The following is a 26,717-nucleotide window of genomic DNA, read 5'->3' as shown; positions in this document are numbered from 1 at the left end:
ACAAGGGGTGGAGGAGCCACTTGCTCCCAGACTTCACGGTAGGGAGGTGCTCATTTCCTGGTCTCCCCTTGTCCCAGACTGAATGAGAGGGCTCCCTCTAGCTGGGTGTTTCACACCTTTGCAATGAGCCAGTGATGAGCTGCCAAAATATTAACAACAGGTTCCCTCCTCCTCACCTCATGAGGGGGTCGTGCCCCCCCCGAGGGGGGGATCATGCCCCATCCAACACCTCATGTTCATTGACACCCCCCCCCGGGACCCCTGACTCATCCCCCCCTTCCCTGTCCCCTGACTGCCCCTTGCTGCCCCACCCAACCCCTCCTCTCATTCTTGATGGCCCCCCAGAACCCCTACCCCATCCAACCACCCCTTCTCTCTGTCCCTGAGTGCCCCCACCACCTCATCCAACCCTGCTCTTTCCTGACTGCTCCCCGGGACCCTTGCCCCCATTCAATCACCCTGTTCCCTGCCCTCTGACTGCCCTGACCCTTATCCACCCCCCCACAACCCACCGAACACCCCCTCCCTGCCCCCTTACCACACTGCCTGGGGCCGGGACCAAGTCCACTCCGCCGGGACCACGACCGGCGCCGCAGGGCCCAACTCCCCAAGCCGGGCCGGGCCAGAGCAGGCACTGCGCGGCCGGAGCCACGGGACCCGACTTCCCGGGCCGGGTCGGGCTGGAGCCACTTGGCTGGCATCGGGGCCGGAGCCGTGGGGCCCGAGCTGGACCGGGTCGGAGCCGCTCAGCCGAGACCAGCCCGAGCCGGGGATGCTTGGCCGGGACCGGGCTGGGGAGCTTGGCCGGGGCCAGGGGGAGCCGCTCAAGTGGAGCTGGACTGGGCCACGAGCGCTGTCCCCCTCCCCCGCCCGGCTTGCCTGCCTGCTCCTTGTTTTAGGCTTCCCGCGAACATCTGATTCGCGGGAAGCAGGGGAGGGGGAGGAGAAGGAGGGCAGAGCGTTCAGGGGAGAGGGGGAGGTGAGCTAGGGCCGGGGCCGGGTGGACAGCTGCTCGAGCCTTTGTTAAATTTAAAAACTTTTTAGAACTGGTTGTCCTGGAACAACCGGTTCTAAAAAGGCTTCTAAATTTAACAACCGGTTCATGCGAACCGGTGCGAACCGGCTGGAGCTCACCACTGCAATGAGCCATTGTTTTATGTGGTGGAGCAGTCAGGGTGGGAGAAGGGTCTGTTTCACATGGGGCAGCAGGCAGGGGCAGCTAGGATAGAGTGGGCAGAAAGGGTTGGTTTACAGCAAGAAAATTATGGAATGACATCCCATCAAGAGATGCACATCCTTGGTATGTTTTGCCTGTTGTGACTTTAAGCTCTCAGGGCAGGGACTACATTTTCTCTCTAAACCTGGGAGATATCCAAGACACGTTGGGGCACTTAATATAAACATTATAATCAATAAAAGCATACTCCTTTTCCCAGATATGAGATTCAAAAGCACCCCAGAATGGCACCAAAAAAACAAAACAAACCGAAAGCATGACATGTAAGCAAGTTGCCAATCAAAATGTAATAAACATGAACAGTTAAGTCAGCAACAATCTGAACAAAACATGGCCATCTGAAAGGGAGATAAGTAGCAGCAGACCCTAAATAACCACCCCCACCCACCCACCCCCCTCCGATCACTGAGTTCAAGGAGCCAGAACTAGGAAAAGAACAGGAAGAGGAAACAAAAAGGCAACATACACACCACATCACAATTTCCTACTCTTTCCCCAAAAAGTTCAGCCGTACTTTGCTAGAGGCACCAGGTAATCCCAGAGCCATAAATTATACTTCTGATTCAGCTCAGGAGGTGGATGCTGTTACTGTGGCGCCACTTCCCCAACTGCCCATGACACCATCATACGCAGAGAGAGCGTCCTCTTCCCTCTCTATTCCCCTTTCAGTATGCAGAACATCTTGCTGGTTAACAACATGTTCTGTCTGTGGTAAATGCACTCACCATGTTCCGTATCCTGCAGCCAGGAAGATCACACCTGTTATTGAAAACTCTTCCTAACCCTAGTCTAACATACACTGTTTGTCCAGGAAAGAACTCATGGAGTCTTGCATGGACACACCTGCACATATTTCCTAGTCATATCAATCAGCTTTGGGGATGGCAAAGGGGTGGGATGAACCTTTCCTGTCAGCATAGACAACTTGGTCATAGAATCATAGAATATCAGGGTTGGAAGGGACCTCAGGAGGTATCTAGCCCAACCCCCTGCTCAAAGCAGGACCAATCCCAACTAAATCATCCCAGCCAGGGCTTTGTCAAGCTGGGACTTAAAAACCTCTAAGGATGGAGATTCCACCACCTCCCTAGGGAACCCATTCCAGTGCTTCACCACCCTCCTAGTGAAATAGTGTTTCCTAATATCCAACCTAGACCTACCCACCTGCAACTTGAGACCATTGCTCCTTGCTCTGTCATCTGCCACCACTGAGAACAGACGAGCTCCATCTGCTTTGGAACCCCGCTTCAGGTAGCTGAAGGCTGCTATTACATCCCTCCTCAATCTTCTCTTCTGCAGACTAAACAATCCCAGTTCCCTCAGCCTCTCCTCATAAATCATGTGCCCGAGCCCCCTAATCCTTTTTGTTGCCCTCTGCTGGACTCTTTCCAATTTTTCCACATCCTTCTTGTAGTATGGGGCCCAAAACTGGACACAGTACTCCAGATGAGGCCTCACCAATGTCGAATAGAGGGGGAATGATCACGTTGCTCAATCTGGTGGCAATGCTCCTACTTATACAGCCCAAAATGCCATTAGCCTTCTTGGCAACAAGGGCACACTGCTGACTCATATCCAGCTTCTTGTCCACTGTAACCCCTAGGTCCTTTTCTGCAGAACTGCTGCCTAGCCATTCAGTCCCTAGCCTGTAGCAGTACATGGGATTTTTCTGTCCTAAGTGCAGGACTCTGCACTTGTCCTTGTTGAAGCTCATCAGATTTCTTTTGGCCCAATTTGTCTAGGCCCCTCTATATCCTACCCCTACCCTCCAGCGTATCTACCACTCCTCCCAGTTTAGTGTCACCTGCAAACTTGCTGAGAGTGCAGTCCATGCCATCCTCCAGATCATTAATGAAGATATTGAACAAAACCAGCCCCAGGACTGACCCTTGGGGCCAGGGCCGGCTCTACAGTTTTCGCCGCCCCAAGCAGCGTGCCAAATTGCCGCCGCTGGCAGGCGCGTTTTCGCGGCGGCGGCAATTTGGCGGCAGCTTCTATGTTTAGCTGAAGCCGCCGAGGACAGCTAAATATAGAAGCTGCTGCCGAATTGCCGCCGCCGCGGAAACGCACCTGCCGCCCTAAAGGCGCACGGACTGGCCCCGCCGCCCATGGTGGCAATTCGACGCGCTACTTGCGGGGGCAAAACAACAGCATTCTGCCGCCCCTTGCAGAATGCCGCCCCAAGCACCAGCGTGGGGCACTCCGCTCGATACCGGCTGCCAACTAGACGTGGAACCACTACCCGTTGAGTCCTCATAGGTCAGCTGAAGAACCGATAGAACAGGGTTTCTCTAGTACTTTCATGGTGTGTACTATATAAATCCTGACTCAATGCAATAGGGAAGGGTGTATCTCAATGTTCCTCCAGTATGCAAGCTACATGCTTCTTCACAGTTCCCCGCAGTCTTTCCACTATCCCATTTTCTTGGGGATGGTACTCAGCAGATTTATAATGTACTGGACCAATACTTATCAAAAAGCCTTCAAAACTCTCTTGATATAAAACATGTCCTTGTGACACTGCACCCCATATTCTTCACAGTAATAATATAATGATATGATTATGACATAATCACAATGTATTTTATGAAAGATAGGTCATGTGAGATATCATTGGAAAGGTTATGATTTACTGAATAAGATTAGCCTATTGGTATATATGTATCATTTTTATATCTGAAGTTAGGAATATTGTCTGTGTATCTATTACAAATGTGTTTACATTCTGCCTTGTGGGTGTTCCCCATATATAATCAGTCTAGATGGCTGGCTGGGAAGGGCCCATTCAAGTTAATGAACCATTAGGGAGAACAATAGGCCTTAGGAAAAGCTTATCTCCCACTGGGAGCCTTCCTGAGGATGCTGTAAACAGCCTCTAACTCATGGCTGCTAGCACCCTACAGGGTCATGTGATCAGGTCACCTGGTACTGGACTCCATCTTGGAATACCAGTGTTTTTCCACTGACTGGCATGGGAACAAATCTTGGAGACAAAGGGTTCCTGCCATATGCAAAAGCTATTTAAGGCAGGTGAGTGACATCATCGGGACTCTTCATTGACTCCCTGCCCAAAGACAACTCCTGAAAAACACCTGAGCTACAAGGACTGAACTGGGGGGGGAAGTGCTGGACCCAGGCTAAAGGGGAGTTTTAGCCTGTGAAAGAAACACCTGGGGTTTTTAAGCTGTAAGCAAGTGTGGCTGGCCCCTTATGAATCTCTGCAGCCTGCTTGAATCATCGAGTATGAGAATTTGCTAATTCATATCCTACCTATCTAATATGTTAAGATCTGTTTGCGACTTTGTTTATTTACTAGGTAATCTGCTTTGATCTGTTTGCTATCCCTTATAATCACTTAATCTATCTTTTGTAGTTAATAAACTTATTTTTGCTTTGTCTAAAACCAGTGTGTGGAAGTCGTAACTTGGGCAGAAGGCTGTTGCATATCCTTCTCAACACCGAGGGAGGAGGCAAATTTCATGAGTGTATATGAGATAGTATAATTTTGGGCTTACACTCTGGGGGGGATGTGCACTTGAGTAGCTGGGCTGTTCCTTAGCTGTAGCCTTCCCATGCAGAGCTGATCACAGCATTTGTATGTTCTGCAGCTGGGTGTGTCCCTACCAGTATGTGTTCTGGAGCCTGGGAGAGGGCTTGGCAGGCTGGTCACAGCAATACAGTGTAAAGGGAGTCCAGGCTGGTGGGTCAGGGAGGCTTGGTGGTACCCCAGTTCCAGGTGGCACTCTGGGGGAAACTGCTACAGTCCCATTTTCTGAAAGAAGGCTCTCTGGTAGGGCAAACATCACAAATAAAGCGTTTATGCAAGAGATTAGCTTCTTTGAAATTATGAATGCAAAGAAGTAATGTGAGTAACAGTCTATAACACTCAATAGCGTGTAGCCATGCACTGCAATCGATGGGCCAGTAATATCCATTGCAATTCTCTGCCATGGTCTATCTACGACTACCATTATCAAAGGGGCTGGAGGAGCAGTAGTTCTATGCACTGTGCAGGCTGAATATGCCTTCATATGATGCTCAATGTCTGAGTGCAGCCCTAGCCACCAAGCATAACTACACAGAATCACCTTCATAACTCCCAAATGTCCTTCGTGAGTCACATCCAGTACTGCTTGTCGAATGATGCTAGGATGATCCCCCATGCTCCTCTGCATAAGATATGCTGAGTAGCACATATCATCACTGTGAGCTCAGAACAAATTTTGTAGGATGTAGACAAAATTCTCTTAAGGACTGGGTCTATCCAACCCGTTTGTGCAGCATGCATCACCTCGCACAGTTCAGCATCTTGAAGAGCAGCAGTCTGCCTTAAGTCAACTGGCAAACTGTTCAGTAAAAAGCATAAAGCATACCTTGCCATTTCTGCACATGAGGGTGCCAATCCAGCAGAATTTCTTGAAAGAGTATCGGCAAGTAAATTAGATCTCTGTTTGAAATGTACCAAATGAAAGCCAGTCATACTGCTGCAACTGATAACCCACTGCAGCAGCCTCATGCTCAGCAGATCAACAGCCTTATGACAGAGGCCCAAAATAGGCAAATCAGTTTCTAAAGTAACATGTTTTCCCAGTAAATAGACTTTGAAGTGTACAATAGCAAAAACCATCACCAAGAACTCTAGCTCAATCTGGGAATACTTGGCTTCTGTCAGGGTGAGAGTACGGGAGGAGTATATAATTGGCCATCCCCCCCCGGAACAGAACTGTGCCCAGACCCTGATTGCATATATCAATTTGAATCACTATGGGCTTCCTTGGATCAAAATGAGAATGAGATTGGATTTAACAGAGGACCTGGCAGACTGTTTCAAAAATCTGTTTAGTCTCTAGTCCAAACCAACCGTCCCAGGATTAGATCTCTCAGCAGCTTGGCAAGGGTACTAAAATTGGGCAGAACATGGCCACCTGTGTATTGCAATAGGCCAAGGAATGAATGTAAACCACTACAATCTGTGTGTTTCAATAGTGAAGCAACAGCTCCTAGCCATTCAGTTGTCAGTTTCACACCATCAGCTGACAGAGAATGCCACAGAAACTCTATAGCATCTTTTGCAAAACTGCAGCTGGCCACATTCAACTTTATGCCAGCTTGTTGGAGTCGGGTTAGCAGCTGGTCCAGATAAGCATTATGTTCAGGAAGGGTCTTGTCAAAGACCAGAATGGCATCCAAATAGCACCATGCACCCTGGATATTACCAAAGAGCTGAGAGACCACTCTCAAATACTTCAAGGAACAGTGATAGCAGTACCTCCCTAACGGCACACTGAAAGCAAACTTCCAGACACAGGTATTTTCCAATAACCGAATCGGTAATCCAACACAGAGAAAATCTGGGATCCACTGACCCAACATGTCACCTCTTTGAAGGTTGGCAACAAACTGCTCACATTTCTCAAATCTATTAAGAGCCCTAAAATCTGTGAAGTCAAATATCGCCATTCTTCTGGTATACTATCACTGTGGATAAGCTCTAATCCATATGCCCTTCCACCTCCAAATGATATCATCATTCTTCATGCATTGCAGTTCTGCTCAGATCTTGTCCACAAGTGCAGGATGTACATCTCGTGCAGGGAGTGCAAAGGGCTTGGTGTTCAAATCCAGCAGCAGAGAGTATGCATAGCCCGTGGATGGAACACTGTCATTGTTAAACAAATCATGGTGTCTCTAAATGATACATTGGGTATCCCCTTCTAATCTATCTGACATAATCACACGTGAGATATCCTGGGAGAGCTCATGCATGATACCAAAATGTAAGCACAAATCGTAGGACAATAATGGAATGCAATTCACAGCAGTATCTTTAACAAGATAAAACTTTGCAGTCAAGGCTTTGCCTTTGTAGAGCACAGAAAACACAGTTTCACCCACTGTCTGCAAAGAATACAAATTCCAGGCTTTTACAACCACTGTAATTGGACAAATGTCTAGATTATGAACTAACCCAAAAGGGAGAACATTAACTTCAGCACCTGTATCCACCATGCACCTCAGCAGTGTACCATTAATTTCTATAACACAAGAGACCAGTTTCAGTGCCTTTCCACATGAGAAGATTGTATTAAAGGCAACACTGGAGTTCCTGTATTGTATTCAAGACAACAAGGTGGTCTCATGTGGCTTCACATTCCCAATATAGAATCATAGAACCATAGGGTCAAAAAGGACTGCAAGGACCATCTAGTCTAACTCCCTGCCAAGATGCAGGATTTGTTGTGTCTAAGCCAGGGATGAGCAAACTATGGCCCGCGGGCCGGATCCAGCCCTTCAGGGCTTTGGATCCGGTCCGCGGGATTACCCCTGGTGGTGCTGCGGGCCCGGCGCTGCTCTCAGAAGCAGCCCCCGGGCCAGGAGGCAAAGGGCTCCATGTGTGCACGCAGAGCCCTCTGCCCCCCCTCCCCCAGGGGCCGCAGCACTTCCTGGAGTGGCATGGGGACAGGGCAGGCATGCAGGGAGCCTGCCCTGGCCCTGGTGTGCGCCACTGCCACCCCGGAGCCACTTTAGGTAAGCGGCACCGGGCTGGAGCTCAAACCCCTCCTGCCCCCCGCCCCCCAACTTCCTGCCCTAAGCCCTCTGCCTGTACCTCGCACCCAACTCCCTGCCCTGAGCCCCTTTCTGCACTCCTGTGCATTCCAACCACCTGCCCTGAGCTCCCTGCTGCACCCTGCACCCCGTGCACCCCAACTCCCTGCCCTGAGCCCCATCCTGCACTCCGCACCCCTCCTGTACCCCAACCCCCTTCCCTGAGCCCCCTCTTACACTCTGCACCCCTTCTCTGCCCCAATCCCTTGTCCTGAGCCCCTTCCTCCACATCCCGCACTCAACCTGCCCTGCCCTGGCCCTGCATACAATTTCCTCACCCAGATGTGGCCCTCGCCCCAAAAAGTTTGCCCACCCCTGGCTAAGCCATCCAAGACAATTGGCTATCCAGCCTCGTTTTGAAAACCTCCATGAAAGAGCTTCCATGCTGGCCATCAGGAAGTTTAGACTTGAAATTAGACAAAGGTTTCTAACCATCAGAGGAGTGAAGTTCTGGAACAGCCTTCCAAGGGGAGCAGTGGGGGCAAAAGGCATATCTGGCTTCAAGACTAAGCTTGATAAGTTTATGGAGGGGATGGTATGATGGGATAGCCTAATTTTGGCAATTAATTGATCTTTGACTATTAGAGGTAAATATGCCCAATGGCCTGGCATGGGATGGGGTGGGATGAAAGTTACTACAGAGAATTCTTTCCTGGGTGTCTGACTGGTGAGTCCTGCCCACATGCTCAGGGTTTAGCTGACTGCCATATTTGCGGTCGGGAAGGAATTTTCCTCCAGGGTAGATTGGCACAGGCCCTGGGGGTTTTTCACCTTTCTCTGCAGCATGGGGCACGGGTCACTTGCTGGAGGATTCTCTGCACCTTGAAGTCTTTAAATCATGATTTGAGGACTTCAATAGCTAAGACTTAGGGATTTATTACAGCTGTGGGTGGGTGAGATTCTGTGGCCTGCACTGTGCAGGAGGTCAGACTAGACGATCCTAATAGTCCCTTCTGACCTTAAAGTCTGTGACTCTAATATGCACTTCAAACCTCTTCTTGTCATGAACCAGTATACCATGGCACAGTAACTTAAAATGTCCTTTCTCTCCACAAGCCCAGCACTCAGCAGTTCTAGCCAAGTGATCTGTATTACCACACTTGAAACTGAAAAGCAGGCAATTTTCGCTGCTGAGGCTGTGGAGCAGGAGTATATAGTGTCGTATGACTCTGGGTGATGGAAACACAATGAACAGCTAATAGTTTAAGCATAGACGTAAAGGTAGCAGCAATCTGAGACACAGAACCTCTTTCAGCCTGTGCCCTCAAATGCCTCGCTCTTGGTAACCACAGCATGAAAAGTTAGGGTTTAGCATCTTGCACCAGTAACTATTCACCGACGTGGTCCTTGGCTATGCCAATCACAAAAATATCCCTGAAATCACAGTCCTGGGTCAACTGCCACAAATAAATTCACATATGGTTTCATTAGGCTGCTGATGAGCTTCAAAAAAATTGTTTTCCTCTTTAACAGAACAGAATCTCCAGTGTCAAAATACTCACTGATATGCCACACAGCCGCATCAAAAGAGGACTTGGGCTCCAGGAGTTCATCATAAATACCAATGCCATAACAGCCTAAGCAGTTCTGCATCTGGGGTAAAGTATCGCCATTCAACAGCAGAAGGATGTACAGGCAGCATGAGTTACACAATAGAAATACTCATTGCATAATGTTATGCACAGATGCACCCCAGAATGGCAAGCCCAAAACATCAAACAAAAATTATATATGAAGGAAGACTCACAGGTAAGTTGTCAAACAAAACATGTAATAACCATGAATCAGTTAAGTCTGAACAAAACATAACAGTCTGAATGGCAGATAACTAACAGCAAACACTGAGTAGATGCACACACTCAATGTTATACCCAATGTTATACACGCACAAACACAGTAACTGGCCCTGTAAGTACACAGAGTAGGAAGCAAGAAAGCAGCACACACACACACACACACACCATCAATAAAGAACTGGGGGAGGAGAGGAAGAGAGAAAGAGACCGACCAAAGCTGGACACCACCACATTATCACTTTCCTTCTTCAGCCGGGTCTCTCTCCTCTATGTGACCGAGTTTCTATCCAAGCCAATGTGAATTATTTGAGGGAGAAAGGTTCCACACATCACTGTATCAAATGCTTTTACCAAACGCCAAATCACTTTGTCTAGGTACTTATAGTCCCTTGATCGCAAGATCCCTTCCCACGCTACTCCCTTCACCTATTCAGTTTGCAATTCCTTCACAACAGCAATCATGTTGGTTTAGCAAATTTTGCCCTTCAGAAATTTCCTGTGTTGTTCTTTACTCATGACTATAGGGGGCAGAGAGGAAGGTTCTTACCTTTCCCGTGTGAGCGGGACATCTGGTTTAATTAGGAGAATTCGGTATCTGTGAGAAATAAACCAAACATAACAACAAGGGAGAGATAAATCTCTGATGCCCTGAGCTGATCCAGTGTTCTGATTACAGCAAGGATGACCACAAATCAGTACCCATCCACTTCCTCCCCCTGCCCCACACATACCATATCCACTGTCTTAGGTCCTTTTCACACTTTTTAATCAGGTAATTTCACTCACTGTTGATCAGACTGGCAATTCCCTCACCCCATTATTGGAATCACTTCCCTTTCGACCTTCATCAAACAACATTTCATGATTTTAACAAACCTTTCTGCAAATTCCTCAAAAGAGGGTCTCCAGGAAAAGCCGTTTCGCCGAATCCGGATGGTCTCCAGCAATCCATTGTACCTGAGCTGAGGTGAGAGCATAATAAAGTTCAAAAAGAGATTAACAGATTTTACAGCCAGAAGGGACCATTATGATCATCTAAATCTGGCCTCCTGCACAGCATAGGTCAAAGAAGTTCAAACAGAAATTCCTGTAACCAGACCAATAAGTTCTGGTTGATCTAGAGACATCTGTTGGAAAAGTCATACAGCAAAACAAAATTTCCAATAAGTTCTTGGAATGTATTGGGGACAAATTTGTTTCAGAAAGTGAAGAAAATAACCAGGTGGGTCAGCCTTTTCAGATTTCATTTTGACCAACAGGGAGGAACTGACTGAGAATCTGAAGGTGGAAGGAAACTGGGGGAAAGTGAACATGAAATCATAAATTTCATTATTTGAAAGAAAGGAAGAAGTGAGAGCAGCTGAATAAGGACAATAGACTTCAAAAAAGCAGACATCAACAAATTCAGAAAAGTGGTAGGGTAAGGTTCATGGGAAGAAAATCTAAGGAATATAGGAGATCAGGAGAGCTGGCATTTTCTCAAGGAGACAATATTAAAGACACAACTGCCAACTATCCCAATGTGAAGAATAGGAAGAAACCAAAGTGGCTCCATCAGGAGCTCATGAATGAATTACCTGAAAATAAAAAAATAATCCTACAAAAAGCAGAAACCTGGATCAACTGCTAAGGAGGAGAACAAAATAATAATATAAGCATGTAAGAACAAAATCAGAAAGGCTAAGGCACCAAATGAGTTATACCTAGCAAAGGACATCAAAGGCAATAAGAAGAGGTTCTTTAAATACAGAAGGAGCAAGAGAAAGATGAAGGAAAATGTAGGCCCTCTACTTAGCCAGGAAGGAGAGCTAATAAAAAGAGGACATAAAGAAGACTGATGTGTTCAATTTCTATTTCGCTTCAGTCTTCACTACACAGGTTAACAGTGACCAGACACTCAACATAACTAATATAACAACAAGGGGAAGGATTGCAATCCAAAACAGGGAAAGAAGAGGTTAAAAGAATATTTAGAAAAGTCAAACGTATTGAGGTCAGCAAGGCCTGATGAAATTCATCCTAAGGTACTTAAGAACTAGCAGAAGCAATCTTGGAACATTAGCAATTATCTTCAGGAACTCCTGGAGAATGGCTGAGGTATCCAGAGAAGGGCAAACACAGCACCTATCTTTAAAAATGGAAACAAAATGGAAACCAAGGAATTACAGACCAGTTGGCCTAACTTCAATACCCGGAAAGATACTGAAACAAAGTATTAAACAATCAATTTGTCAGGATGCTGAGTTATAAAAAGGAGTTATAACAAATAACCAGAATGGATTTGTCAAGAACACATCATGCCAAACCAACCTAATTCCCTTCTTTGGCAGGGTTACTGGCCTAGTGGATAGAGGGGGAAGCAGTAAACACGATAAAAGCAGCAAAGAGTCTTGTGGCACCTTATAGACTAACAGACGTTTTGGAGCATGAGCTTTCGTGGGTGAATACCCACTTCGTCGGATGCATGTGAACACAGTAAACACGATACATCTTGAGTTTAGTATGGCTTTTGACATAATCCCATGTGATATTCTTAAAAAAACAAAAAATCAAAAAAAAAAACCTAGGGAAATGGGTCTAGATAAAGTTACTATGAGGTGAGTTCACAAGTGTTTGAAAGACTATACTCAGAGTGGTTACCAATAGTTCAGTCAAACTGGGAGGATGTCTCAAGTGAGGTTCGACGGAGGGTGGTGGGGGTCAGTCCTGGTTCTGGTACTAGTCAATATTTTCATTAATTACTTGGATAATAGGAGAGTCAGCTTCTAAAATTTGTGGATGACACCAAGATGGGAGGGGTTGCAATCACTTTCAAGGACAGGATTAGAATTCAAACTGACTTTGACAACCTAGAGAATAAGCCTGAAATAAACACGACATTCAATAAAGACAAGTGCAAAGTACTACACTTTATTGAAGAGAGTCCGGAGGAGAGCAACAAAAATGATAAAAGATTTAGGAAACTTGACCTATGAGGAAAGGTTAAAAAAAACTGGGCATGTTTAGTAAAGAAAAGAAGACCGAGGGGGGACCTGATAACAGTCTTCAGATATGTTAAGGGCTGTTATAAAGAGGACCGTGATCAACTGTTCTCCATGTCCACTGAAGGTAGGACAAGAAGTAATGCTCTTAGTCTTGAGCAAGGGAGATTTAGGTTAGATATTAGGGAAAACTTCCTAACTATAAGGCTAGCTAAGTACTGGAATAGGCTTCCAGTGGAGGTTGTGGAATCCCCATCTTTGGAGATTTTTAAGAACAGGTTAGACAAACCTCTGTCAGAGATGGTCTAGGTTTACTTAGTCCTACCTCAGTGCAAACGGCTGGATTTGATGACTTTGAGGTCCCATGCAGCTCTATATTTCTATAGCACATCTGTTAGAGATGTCCAATCCTGATTTAAAGGTCATGGACCTTCAAGTCATGGAGAATTCAGCACATCACTTGGAAGGTTTTGGGCCCCACACTACAAGACGGATGTGGAAAAATTGGAAAGAGTCCAGCGGAGGACAACACAAATGATTCAGAGGCTGGAGCACATGACTTATGAGGAGGGGCTGAGGGATCTGGGATTGTTTAGTCTGCAGAAGAGCAGAACGAAGGGGGATTTGATAGCTGCTTTCAACTACCAGAAAGGGGGTTCCAAAGAGGATGGATCTAGACTGTTCTCAGTGGTAGCAGATGACAGAACAAGGAGTAATGGTCTCAAGTTGCAGTGGGGGAGGTTTAGGTTGGATATTAGGAAAAAACTAGGAGGGTGGTGAAGCACTGGAATGGGTTACCTAGGGAGGTGGCGGAATCTCCATTCTTAAAGGTTTTTAAGGTCTGGCTTAACAAAGCCCTGGCTGGGATGATTTAATTGGTGTTTGTCCTGCTCTGAGCAGGGGATTGGACTAGATGACCTCCTGAGGTTCCTTCTAACCCTGATATTCTATGATTCTAAGGTTGCTCCAAAGGCTAATTATCTCACTGGATCATGTTATGCCTTTTTGTCTATTAGATCAATAAAGATGTTGAACAAAACCGGCCCCAGGACCAACCCCTGGGACACTCCGCTTGACACCGGCTGCCAACTAGACATTGAGCCGTTGATCACTACCTGTTGAGTCCAAAAATCTAGTCAGCTTTCTATCTACCTTATAGTCCATTCATCCAATCCATACTACTTTAACTTACTCTTAAGAATACTGTGGAAGACTGTATCAAACGCATTGCTAAAGTCAAGATATATCACGTCCACTGTTTTCCCCATTTCCACAGAGCTGGTTATTTCATAGAAGGCAATCAGGTTGGTCAGGCATGACTTGCCCTTGGTGAATCCATGTTGACTGTTCCTGATCACCTTCCTCTCCTCCAGGTGCTTCAAAATGGATTCCTTGAGGACCTGCTCCATGATTTTGCTGGGGACTGAAGTGAGGCTGATCGGTCTGTAGTTTTCCGATATAGCGAAGCGACAACTCACCGGTGCAGCACCTCCCACTGGTCTGGGAATTAGCTCTTTTCCAGCATACGGAGTGCCCTCTGCAGGCCAGTGTTTCTCCTGCTGCTCACCTTGTGTCCCTCCCGGACTCCTTTACCTCAGGGTTCTGTCCCTGCAGTAACCCCTTACTCTGGGTTTCCCCTCCCAGGGGAACCCCCAACCCTCTAAATCCACCTTGCCTCAATGGCTACTGCCAGTCGTCATCTAGTCCCCGCTCACTGGGGCAGACTGCAGTCTGTAAAGGCCACTCATCACTGGCAAGGGAATCAGATCAGCTGCCTCTGCCTAAGCCTTTGCTGCATCTCTGCAACCCCTGTACCAGCTTTGGCCTTTAGCAAGGCCTGGGGATTTGCCAGGCTGGAGCTCCTCTTACCTTTCCCCAGCCCTGTTCTACTTCCCGTACCCTAAGCTCCCAGGCAGCCAGGTCCTTCCCTCTCCAGAGCAAGAGAGAGACTGACTCCACTCCTGGCTCACAGACCTTTTATAGGGCCAGCTGTGGTCTAATTGGGGCATGGCCCCTGCTGTGGCTGCTTCCCCATTAGCCAAGCTTGGTTGCTTTAAACACCTGTTCTCCAGGAGTGGGGCAGCTGTCCCACTACACCCAGGTTCTCTTTCTTCCTTTTTTTATATTTGCCTTTTTCCAATTGTCCGGGACCTCCCCCGATCACCACGAATTTTCAAAGATAATGGCCAATGGTGCTGCAATCACATCAGCCAACTCCCTCAGCACCCTTGGATCCATGGACTTGTGCATATCCAGCTTTTCTAATAGTCCTTAACCTGTTCTTTCATCACTGAGAGCTGCTCACCTCCTCCCCACACTGTGTTGCCTAATGCAGCAGTCTGGGAGCTGACCTTGTCTGTGAAGACTGAGGCAAAAAAAAGCATTGAGTACTTCAGCTTTTTTCACATCATCTGTCACTATGTTGCCTCCCACATTCAGTAAGGGTCCCACACTTTCCCTGACCTTCTTGTTGCTAACATACCTCTAGAAACCCTTCTTGTTACCCTTCACATCCCTTGCTAGCTGCAACTCCAATTGTGCCTTGGCCTTCCTGATTACACCCCTACATGCTCTAGCAATATTTTTACACTCTTCCCTAGCCATCTCAAAATTTCCACTTCTCGTAAGCTTCCTTTTTGAGTTTAAGCTCACCAAAGATTTCACTGTTAAGCCAAGCTGGTCGCCTGCCATATTTGCTATTCTTTTGACACATTGGGATGGTTTGTTCCTGCGTCCTCAATGAGACTTCTTTAAAATACAGCCAGCTCTCCTGGACTCCTTTCCCCCTCATATTAGCCTCCCAGGGGATAATAATAAATAAAAATAATATAAAAATGATCCTGCCCACCAGTTCCCTGAGGGAGTCAAAGTCTGCTTTTCTGAAGTCCAGAGTCCATAGTCTACTGCTCTCCTTTCTTCATTTTGTTAGGATCCTAAAATCGACCATCTCATGGTCACTGCTGCCCAGGTTGCCACCCACTTCTACTTTCCCTACCAATTATTCCCTGTTTGTGAGCAGCAGCAGATCAAGAGATGCACGGCCCCTAGTTGGTTCCTCCAGCTCTTGCACCAGGAAGTTGTCCCCAACACCCTTCAAAAACTTCCCGGATTGTCTGTGCATTGCTGTATTGCTCTCCCAGCAGATGTCAGGGTGATTGAAGCCCCCATGAGAACCAGGGCCTTTGATCTGGAAACTTCTGTCAGTTGTCCGAAGAAAGCCTCGTCTACCTCATCCTCCTGGTCTGGTGGTCTATAGCAGATGCCCACCACGACATCACTCTTGTTGCTCTCACCTCTAAAGACTCTCAACAGGCTGTTCTCCAGTTTCATACTGGAGCTCTGAGCCATCATACTGCTCCCTTACATACAATGCAACTCCTCCATCTTTCCTCCCATACCTGTCCTTCCTAAACAGTTTATACCCATCCATGACAGTGCTCCAGTCATGTGAGCTGCCCCACCAAGTTTCTGTTATTCCAATCATATTATAATTCCTTGATTGTGCCAGAACTTCCAATTCTTCCTGCTTGTTTCCCAGGTTTCTTGCGTTCATGTACACAATTAAACAAAAACGGTGAATGGCTAGCCAACTACAAAAGCAGTTTCTCCTCCCTTGGTGTTCACACTTCAGCTGCTAGAAGAGGGCCTCACCATCCCTGATTGAACTAACCTCTTTATCTCCAGACTGATTCTTGCCTGCATAGTTATACCTGCCTCTGGAAATTTCCATTACATGCATCTGACGAAGTGGGTATTCACCCACGAAAGCTTATGCTCCAATACATCTGTTAGTCTTTAAGGTGCCACAGGACTCTCTGTTGCTTTTTACAGATCCAGATTAACACGGCTACCCCTCTGATACTTCTCTTCTTGGTTTACCATCTTCTGATTTAAATATTTCAAGGGATAATTCTCCCTTTCTTAGAAATCTTTCAAATATCTTAGGGTCTAAGAAAATGCTGAAAATTTGGCCCTCTCATATTTAACCGAAATGGACCACTGAGGTTTTTAGTTTTTCGAGAGGAGTATATTCAGATAGTCCCTTACAGCTATCCATTTAAATCAGTAATTGGCTGATAAGGTTTGTTTTTATTTACTTTCTAACTTTGTTGAACCTTTACTCTCACAATATGCATGAGAGGCGAGAGGTGGAATTTTTTTATTGCCATATAGTTTCTAGAATTTGGAAGATGAGCAAACAGCTAAGGTGCCAAAGTGTCCTCATCTCTAGAGCAGATATATTATTTGGGAATATCCTATAGAGTAAGGATCTAAGGTATAATTATTTGTGTCTAAAAGAAGAGGCTGGTTCCTATCCTTTATCTTATGAGAATATATCTCAGGATTTTACATCAACTCTTCCTCAGGTACATTCTAGAACTTTTTGTGCTAGTCTAATTTAACAGGATCACCTAAATTTGAGCTGTCAGTCTCTTCTACTAGGGCCACTAGTTTTATCATTCCCCTTCTCTGAAATGGTGCTATTTTTTATGGGAGTCTTGAGACAGAAGTCCAAGAAGATTCCCACCCCTTATGTTTACTATCTTCCAAGCAGATTTCTCAACAAAAAAATGTGATATTTGGAGAGGAATCAAAATTCTTACAATCAGGCTGTTGGGCCAATTTCTCCTATTTGATTAGATTCTCCAATTTCTTTCACTCCATCTAGGGAGAGCTTTTGCCAGAATAGTTTACCTGGAATTTAGCTGGGTATAAAAATAAGATGAATGACAGAGGTTTTTTTAAAAAAAAATTAAAACTTTAAAAAGAAAAAACAAAACAAGAAACGTAGATAGCTGAGTCTGAAATCATAGTCTTTCCTGATTTTGAATTTTCTCTCCATGGAGGAAGCCATTTGTCTAAAAGGGGTCATATATCAGGAGGACTTGCCTCTCTGGTTTCCTTCCACCTGAAAGCCCAGATTTTACCTTTGGAATCAAAGTGTCAGGGCGTTCAGACTGTATTAATTTTTTCCGTGATCTTCAAATTTTAGTATTAAATGTTATTTTCCCTCCATAAGCTCCCCATTTTATTCTGAGTCATTGTTGGCATGTCTGGATGAGCAAATTGATATGGTAGGTCTTCAATTCTCAATGGCTCATCTAATTGTTTTGGGAGATTTTTAGACATTGAATAAAGAAAACATTGAGGAGATTTTTGAACTTCCCCCTCAAAATTCTAGAGATCAGGTGCTTAACATCTCTGGACAAAATTTAAAGGCATTATTAAATATGTTTAATTTAATAACTATAAATTGAAGAAGTTTGGGGGAAAGAAGAACATTTTACCTTTATTTCATTGACTGGTGGTAGTAGTCTTGATTATATTATTCCTATAATTAATTGGCCCTTCTATAGGGATTTCTCTATACTTTCTTGCCCAGATAGCGATCAACCTCTCTTTATAATTATGCCCAGTGTGCCCTTTCTGAAGAGAGTTTTGTTTCCAATGGTTGAGGATGTCTTAATTACCCCTTGGGAACAACATAGTTGTAAAAGACTAAAACGAGCCCTTGACATTTGTGAAAAATTATCTAGGAGATTGGAGGACTCTGAGAAATCTAACATCTGAGACAAATTATTTAGTCCAAAAATTCCTCTCAAATTTGTCAATCACATTTGTTGTTGGTAAAGTCCTAACAATCACTTGTTTGTAAACTAGCAGTTCCCAAACTATGGGCCGCAGCAATCCATAATGCGTGGCAAACATCATCTTGCTCTGCACAGCATGCTCTAGCATGTACAGTGCGTGCAAGGTCATGATGCATGGACAGGGGCGGCTCTAGGAATTGCGCCGCCCCAAGCAGGGCGGCACGCCGCGGGGGGCGCTCTGGCGGTCGCTGGTCCCGCGGGTCCAGTGGACCTCCCGCAGACGTGCCTGCGGAGGGTCCGCTGGTCCCGCGGCTCCGGTGGACCTCCCGCAGACATGCCTGCGGATGCTCCACCGAAGCCGCAGGACCAGCGGACCGTCCGCAGGCATGTCTGTGGGAGGTCCACCGGAGCCACCTGCCGCCCTCCCGCAGCACGCCGCCCCAAGCGCGTGCTTGGCGCGCTAGGGTCTGGAGCCGGCCCTGTGCATGGAGGACACCATTTTTCTCTACAAAATGGCATTCTCTGCACAGTGTGACCTCACATGCACCATAGGTATGAGGTCATGCTGTGTGTATGAAGTCATTTTGTAGAGTAAACTGGCGTCCTCCATTGTGACTTGACCTCACACATATAGTGCATGTGATGTAACGCTGTGCAGAGCACACCACTTTAATCTTCAAAATGGCCTCCTCCATGCTATCTAGGGTCCTGGGAAAAAATAATTTATTAAAATGGGGTCATGCCAGCAAAAAGTTTGGGAACTCTTGTTTTAAACAAACTGATTTTGGTTTTAGCTATTCTAAAAATGCTCTCAAAGATAAACACACTTGATTTGAGGCAGACTGTGTGAACAAAAAGTCTGCGTTAGCACACATAACTAACAGGGTAAGATGCAATTCCTCTCCTAATTTACTTAAGAATTTTAGTAGCTGCCAGAAGAAGATATAAAGACTTATTGTATACAAAAAATAAGAGTATCTTCAATATCTGTGGAAGGATTTTGAAGCAGCAGCTAGAGCTAAAAATTCTTCCATGTTTAATGAGATGGTAGCCTCAGGCACTGGTAGAGACACTATATTAATGACAACGCCTGGATAGTATATTTTGGCCAGGTCTTTGATTCCCCCCAAACCAGTTTTTTTCAAATATAATTTTACTATAGTTGATGCAATGAGGAATCCTCTGTCTGATTGACCTCTCTAGTCTCCAGTAAAGAACAGTGAAGTATAGTCATTTATTTTAGTCCAACAACAGAAAAAAGCTTCAGGGGAAGATTCTTCTCCCTGCTGAAATTTTTCAGGAGAATCTTAATTGGTGGTATTGGCTAAATTATTTACTGTCGTTAATCATACTTGATTGATTCCGCCTAATTGGAAGTCCAGTACTGTAGTTCCTATTTTATTTTTAAAACAGGAATAGAAAGAATCCTGTTTCTTAGAGACCTAGTAGTCTGATAGATGTGGCAGGGAAAACTTATTCCAGCTTTTTATTGTCTAAACCTGAAATACAAGCTTTAGAGGCTAATTTATTACACAAAAAGCAGTCCTGTTTTAGGGCTGGTATAGCCACAACTAATAACTGTTTTACTTTATCTTGTATGATTTATAAATAACCTGTGGTTAAGGATACTCAATTGTATGCTGCTTTCATGGAGGATAGGTCCATCAATGGCTACTAGCCAGGATGGGCAGGGATGGTGTCCCTGGCCTCTGTTTGCCAGAAGCTGGGAATGGGCAACAGGGTTGGTTCACTTGGTAATTACATGTTCTGTTCATTCCCTCTGGGGCACCTGGCATTGGCCACTGTTGGAAGACAGGATACTGGGCTAGATGGACCTCTGGTCTGATCCAGTATGGCCATTCTTATGGTCTTAAGGTAGTAAGGTAATAAGTAACAGTCAGCATGGATTTATCAAGAACAAGAGGGGAGGGATAGCTCAGTGGTTTGAGCATTGGCCTGCTAAACCCAGAGTTGTGAGCTCAATCCTTGAGGGGGGCCACTTAGGGATCTGGGGCAAAATCAGTACTTGGTCCTGCTAGTGAAGGCAGGGAGCTGGACTTGATAACCTTTTGGGGTCCCTTCCAGTTCTATGAGATAGGCATATCTCCATATATTATAAATCATGTCAAACCAACCTAATTGCTTTATTTGACAGGGTAACAAGTTTTGTGGATGGGGGGAAGCAGTATGGGGTATATCTTGACTTTAGTAAGGCTTTTGATACGGTCTCACATGACCTTCTCATAAACAAACTAGGGAACTATAAGCTAGATGGAGCTACCATAAGATGGGTGCATAACAGTTGGAAAACTGTTCCCAGACAGTAGTTATCAGTGGTTCACAGTCAAGCTGGAAGAGCATATCGAGTGGGGTCCTGCAGGGATTGGTTCTGGGTCTGGTTCCGTTCAATATCTTCATCAATGATGTAGATAATGGCACAGAGTATAAATTAATAAAGTTTGTGGATGACACTAAGCTGGGAGGGGTTGCAAGTGCTTTGGAGGATAGGATTAAAATTCAAAATGATCTGGAAAAACTGAAGAAACGGTCTGAAGTAAGTAGGAGGAAATTCAATAAGGACAAATGCAAAGTACTCTACTTAGGAAGGAACAACCAGTTGCACACATACAAAATGGGAAATCACTGCCTAGGAAGGAGTACTGCAGAAAGGGATCTGGGGGTCACCGTGGATTACAAGCTAAATGAGTCAACAGTGTAACACTGTTGCAAAAAAAGCAAACATCATTCTGAGATGTATTAGCAGGAGTGTTGTAAGCAAGATACAAGTCTGTCTACTCCACACTGATTAGGCCTCAACTGAAGTATTGTGTCCAGTTCTGGGTGCCACATTTCAGGAAAGATGTGGACAAATTGGAGAAAGTCCAGAGAAGAACAAAAATGATAAAAGGTCTAGAAAACATGACCTCTGAAGGAAGATTAAAAAAATTGGCTTTGTTTAGTCTGGAGAAGAGAAGACTGAGGGAGAACATGACAACAGTTTTCAGCACATAAAAGATTGTTACAAGGTGGAGGAAGAAAAATTGTTCTCGTTAACCTCTGAGGATAGGACAAGAAGTAATGGGCTTAAACTGCAGCATGGGCAGTTTAGGTTGGACATTAGGGAAAACATCCTAATAGTCAGGGTGATTAAGCACTGGAATAAATTGCCTCCTGAGGTTGTGGAAGCTCCATCATTGGAGATTTTTAAGAATAGGTTGGACAGACACCTGTCAGGAATGGTCTAGATAGTGCTTGGTCCTCCAATGAGTGCAGGGGAATGGACTAGATGACCTCCCGAGGTCCCTTCCAGTCCTACGATTCTTTAAAACAAAATGGCTCTGCTCAAGGGATGCTCTGTTTTACCTGCTCATACAGTGAGAACAGAGTTGCCCAGAATTTTTAATGCTAAAATAAGATCACAGATGGTCTATGGGGCCAAAGTGTGGCATAGGGCCATATTTCAGCCTTAGCGATTGTTCATTATAATTTTCTGAGGAGACTTTCAATTTTTATATGCTGAGGTAGGTGTTCTTTCTTAAGTAGTAGAGCCTGTACTGCTTTTCTTAAATTTTGGTTTAAGATCTGTGCTCTTCCAGATTATAGATGGCCCTGTCTTCGCCTTCAGGAGATGGAGGAACAACCTGCGTACTCCTTATTTCCATGGTATAAGTCCTTTCAATTTATTATAGATAGGTTGGGTTTTTCTCTTACTGCTGATATATTTTAATCAACATAATCAACTATTCAAACAGACAATGACAAATACTACGAAGAAGATCTGGCTATGATTCACGATTCTAAGTTTGCCTTTTGGTTTTCTACTTTGAAGATAGCTCATGTTTTTAAATCAAACCTATATTTATGTAAGGCATATACTCAATTAAGATTTCAAACCATGGAAACTGCTGTCCTGTAAAGCAGACATGGAAAAGTTCCTTCACATCTTATCTTTTCCCCATGTACATCTGGAGTGTTGGAAGATCTACCTCAGTATCTTTTGGACTGTAGAATTTTCCAGCTGCTGAAAGCATGCTTGTTTTTATCTCTTTTGTATCAAAAAGAATTTGTCACCATCCCAAAAGATAATGATTAGCTTTTTTCTCAGTCCCAAGTAGTGATCAAATCAGTTGCAATTTTTGCCCCTTTAGCAAGTGCCGAAGAAGAGAATATTTATTAGGCTCTGACTGTTATTTTAATGTATTACATGTATTATGTGGATGTTGCTGTGGGGGGAGGGTTGTATTTGCAAAAGACATGTTTCATATGCTACTTGATAAAATTCAATTTTATTTTATTCAGTAATGGTCTCAACAATGTAGTATAAAAAAGAAATACCACCTCCCTACTCCTGCTCACTAATCCCCTGTACATATATGTCCAATATTCACGTTAGCCTTCCTAGGCAAGCCATTGCAGTTGATGCTCAAGCTCAGTTGGTTATCTACCCTTATCGCCAAGTCCTTTTCAGAGTCACTGATTTCCAGAATAGCTCTCCATCCTGTAAGCATGATGTCCTTTCCTCCCAGTAGCATAATGGTGCATTTGATTGTACCAATCAAGAGACCCAGCTTGTCCTGTATAGGATCATAGAACTGGAAGGGACCTGGTCATGTAGTCCAGTCTCCTGTACTCAAGGCAGGACTAAGTATTACCTAGACGATCCCAGGCAGGTGTTTGTCCAACCTGATCTTAAAAATCCCGAACGATGGAGATCCCACAAAGAGCTATGCCTTCTCTGCTCCCTGCCCCCCTCATTGGCCCTCCTGCTGAAAGAATAAGCTTTCAGTGTTCATTCAAGCCATTCAATCTTCAAATCTTAGGGGGGAGGAAAATGCTCAGTGGTTTGAGCATTGGCCTGCTAAACCCAGGGTTGAGTTCAATCCTTGAGGGGGCCACTTAGGGATCTAGGGCACAGATTGGTCCTGCTAGTGAAGGCAAGGGGCTGGACTCGATGACCTTCCAAGGTCCCTTCCAGTTCTAGGAGATTGGTATATCTCCAATTATTTTATTTTATTTTATTTTAAACCCCACCCTCACAATGGGGTTTGTCCTGCCCAGTCCCAGCTGTATTCAGCCCTCTGCTCTGTCACAGGTCTGGTTCCTAACAGGACCTGGTTGAAGGGATGCTGAGTCCCTCACTCACCTGCTCCAGCACCACTTGGCTGTCAACCACGCCCGGCTCCTTCTGGCTGTTCGGTTTGATGCAGCGCACAAAGTGGGGGTTAGCAGAGTACATTCGCTCCATCAGCACTGATAGGGAATGCTAGTAGGAGGCAGTGACATAGGTCAGCAGCTCAGTATGCCAAATAATTTCCTGATTTTTGGCTCATTACAACAATTTGTAACCCACTCACCCTCCTTTGTCCTAGGACTACAGAGGTGTCAACTGGCCACTTCATTTTGAATGGCCTTTTCCAACATGTTAACTCCTTATCTGTTCCAACTTGTAGTTAGCTGTGACACTCTGAGTACATTACCTCTGTGTCAGCTTGAAATTGAAAGCTTGCTTCTTTTGCCAACAGATATTAATACCAATAACAGATATTACTTCATCCATGGGCAGCAGGTATCGTAGGCATGGGAAGACTGTACCTTCAAAACAGCCTGACATGTTCCCACCCATGCTCCACCTCCAGGCCCCATCCTGCCTGCTGTAAGGCTGTTCCCTTTGTGGCAGAGGCCGGAGCCACCTGCCCAGGGCTGGGGCCACTCTGGTTGTACCGCTCGCCTGGGGTTGGGGCCGCTCCGGCCACCCGCCCAGCAGTGGCAGCTTGGCTGGGAGGGGGGCACCTTCAGGGGCAGGGAGGCTGGTCAGCTGGGTGTTGGGCCGGCCAGCATGGCCCAGGGCAGTCGAGGCATGCTGGCCAGGGGTTGGGCCGGGTGGCATAGCCCAGGGAGGCTGGGGCTGCGCTGCCCAGCTCTCCAGCACTCTGGGGGCACTAACCTGGACAGGGGCTAGCAACCACAGTGGGTTGGGGGTGCTGGGCAGGGGCCAGCAGCTATAGTGGGGGCTGGGCTCCGGTCTCCCCAAGCCCAGGGTTCACCCACCAACCATGATCTCATCCATCTTTTCTCGCTAATATCCTGGGACCAACACAGCTACTACAACACTTCAAACAAAGAATAACCAGACCCTCCTGGATCCATGGTCCTGTTGGTGAAAACTCCATCAGCAATGCCAGCCAGGGCTCTGGCAGCGGGAGCTCCCTCTCAGCAGTGCAAGCCAAGACTCCCCACCACTACAGCGTGCACTTGTAGCTCAGAGAAGTCCTTTCTCCATGTGCTAGGAGCTCTATTGACTATACTCAGGTTCCTGGGGGCCATTTCGGCATTTCCTTGCATGTTACTAAATAAGCATAATAAAACAACAGTACTTTACCCGGAACTGAGCACCCACTGATTGCTTCCGAGTGCTGTTGAAGTTATTGTCTGTTCCTGGAAAGACCTGAAACCAGACCTAAACATGTATATCACATACTCCAACATCATTCCCCTGAGCTCCCAGCCCTGGAGACCCTGTCTCTATCTGAAGAACAAGCCCACAGGGCATCTGGGAAAAAAGACAAGAGAATGGATTTCAAAGGAGGAAAAGGTGAGTATGCACATGCCAGGGAGACAAGAGGGAAAGCCCAATGCCATAAAAGGAGGAAGAGCTGTAGGAGCAGAGACAGATTCCAATGTGCAGGGCTGCCTGTCCCCATTCTCTCTCTCCTCCTTAATTGCAGACATCCCAGATGGGAGAGTCATGCCACCAGGACCCAGTTATTGGTTGTCCGACGGACCCCGTGGTTCTTACCTTGGCTTTAATGTGAGGCATCAAAGTCCCTGTTCTGGAGACTGTGGCTGGATAAAGAAAAAGGTAACACTGAGTTCTACAGCCCCATCCCTCAAACCAGGTGAAACCATCAGCAGACACGGAATCTTCCCCACAAGTGCAGAAAGCTTGCCCTGGTGCCCCCTCTTCCCTAGATAAAAGTTTAAGTTTCACATGCTGAATACGAATGAACAAAACCCTGGAAAAACAGTGAGCTTAAGAGCAGGAAAGGAACACTTGGAAAATGTACAGGTACCTAAAACAGACAACCCAGGAAGTAGCATCTGGGGCACTGAGGGAAATTGCTAATCAATTTACTGAATAACTGGCCACGATCTTTGAAAGAGTCAGGGAGAACTGGGGAGGTGTGAGAAGAAAGGTGAAAAGCAGAAATAGTGCCAATCTAAAAAAAGTAAGATGAGGGATCCTGACAATTACAACTACCCTGTAACTTTTATCCCTAGCAAAATAATGGGAATAATTTTAACAGTGTAAACAAACAAAAACCCAGAACCCACACAGTTGTCATGAAGACAACTGAACTATGAGCAACAATCAGCATGGGAGGCTTATAAAGAGTCATACCAGGTAAGTTATTTAAATAATTACAGGATGAGGTTAAAAAACAGATCAAAAGAATTGAATTTAGTGAAGGATGTGATACAGTCTCACACAACCTGGATACAACATTGTCACCTGAACTGAAGACTGGCTGAAAGACCACAAACACAGGACAAAGATAAACAGCAAAGAAATGAGCGGGGGGATGAGGTTCGGTCTTATTTCATATTTTAATTAATAATCTGGAAGAGGTAAGCAAACAAGACATTAATTAAATTTGCCCATAGAACTACACTGGAAAGAGTTGGAAATCCCACCAAGGGCAGAAAAATGCTGAGACCCAGGTTATTTATGTAATAAACTCCTCCTTGGAAAAAATGTAACCATATGGATATGGGAGACATCTGAGAGAAACTCAATGGGAGGGTACCAAGAATGGCAGAGAGAGCACTATGTTAGCCAATACATATATGTTAGGTATAGCATACACCACATTAATGGATATTATGCGCATGGTATTAATATAATATTAGGGCTGTCAAGCAATTAAAAAGATTAATCACGCTTTTAAACAATAATAGAATACCATTTATTTAAATCTTTTTTGATTTTTTCTACATTTTCAAATATATTGATTTCAATTACAGCACAGAATACGAAGTGTATAGTGCTCACTTTATTTTTAAATATCAGCACTATAAAAAACAAAATAAATAGTATTTTTCAATTCACCTAATACAAGTACTGTAGTGCAATCTCTATCATGAAAGTTGAACTTACAAATGTAGAATTACGAACAAAAAACCCCTGCATTCAAAAATAAAACAATGTAAAACTTTAGAGCCTACAAGTCCAATCAGTCTCACTTCTTGTCCAGCCAATCGCTCAAACAAGTTTGTTTATATTTGCAGAAGATAATGTTGCCTGCTTCTTCTTTACAATGTCACCTGAAAGCGAGAACAGGGATTTACATGGCACTGTTGTAGCCGGCGTTGTAAGATATTTACATGTCGGATGCACTGAAGATTCATATATCCATTGATGCTTCAACCACCATTCCAGAGGACGTATCCATGCTGATGACAGGTTCTGCTCGATAACAATCCAAAGCAGTGCGGACCAATGCATGTT

The 26,717-nt window shown here is 45.3% G+C and overlaps 1 protein-coding gene across 1 annotated transcript in view; it reads right to left on the bottom strand.

Annotated features, from left to right (window-relative positions):
- Positions 1-26,717, bottom strand: part of LOC123373220 (myosin-IIIb-like) — a 142,690-nt gene that overhangs the window by 47,788 nt on the left and 68,185 nt on the right. Inside the window, exons 16-20 of the mRNA XM_045022086.1 lie at positions 25,008-25,054; positions 24,591-24,656; positions 23,355-23,474; positions 10,516-10,601; positions 10,187-10,234 (exon numbers count right to left, since the gene is read on the bottom strand). Coding sequence (XP_044878021.1) covers positions 10,187-10,234; positions 10,516-10,601; positions 23,355-23,474; positions 24,591-24,656; positions 25,008-25,054 — 367 coding nt within the window. The remainder of the gene's footprint in view (positions 1-10,186; positions 10,235-10,515; positions 10,602-23,354; positions 23,475-24,590; positions 24,657-25,007; positions 25,055-26,717) is intronic.

The sequence above is a fragment of the Mauremys mutica genome, chromosome 6 (assembly GCF_020497125.1).
Source record: "Mauremys mutica isolate MM-2020 ecotype Southern chromosome 6, ASM2049712v1, whole genome shotgun sequence".
Taxonomy (NCBI): Eukaryota; Metazoa; Chordata; order Testudines; family Geoemydidae; genus Mauremys; species Mauremys mutica.
Note: the sequence above shows the minus strand (reverse complement) of the source record. Positions and strands in the feature narration are given on the sequence as shown.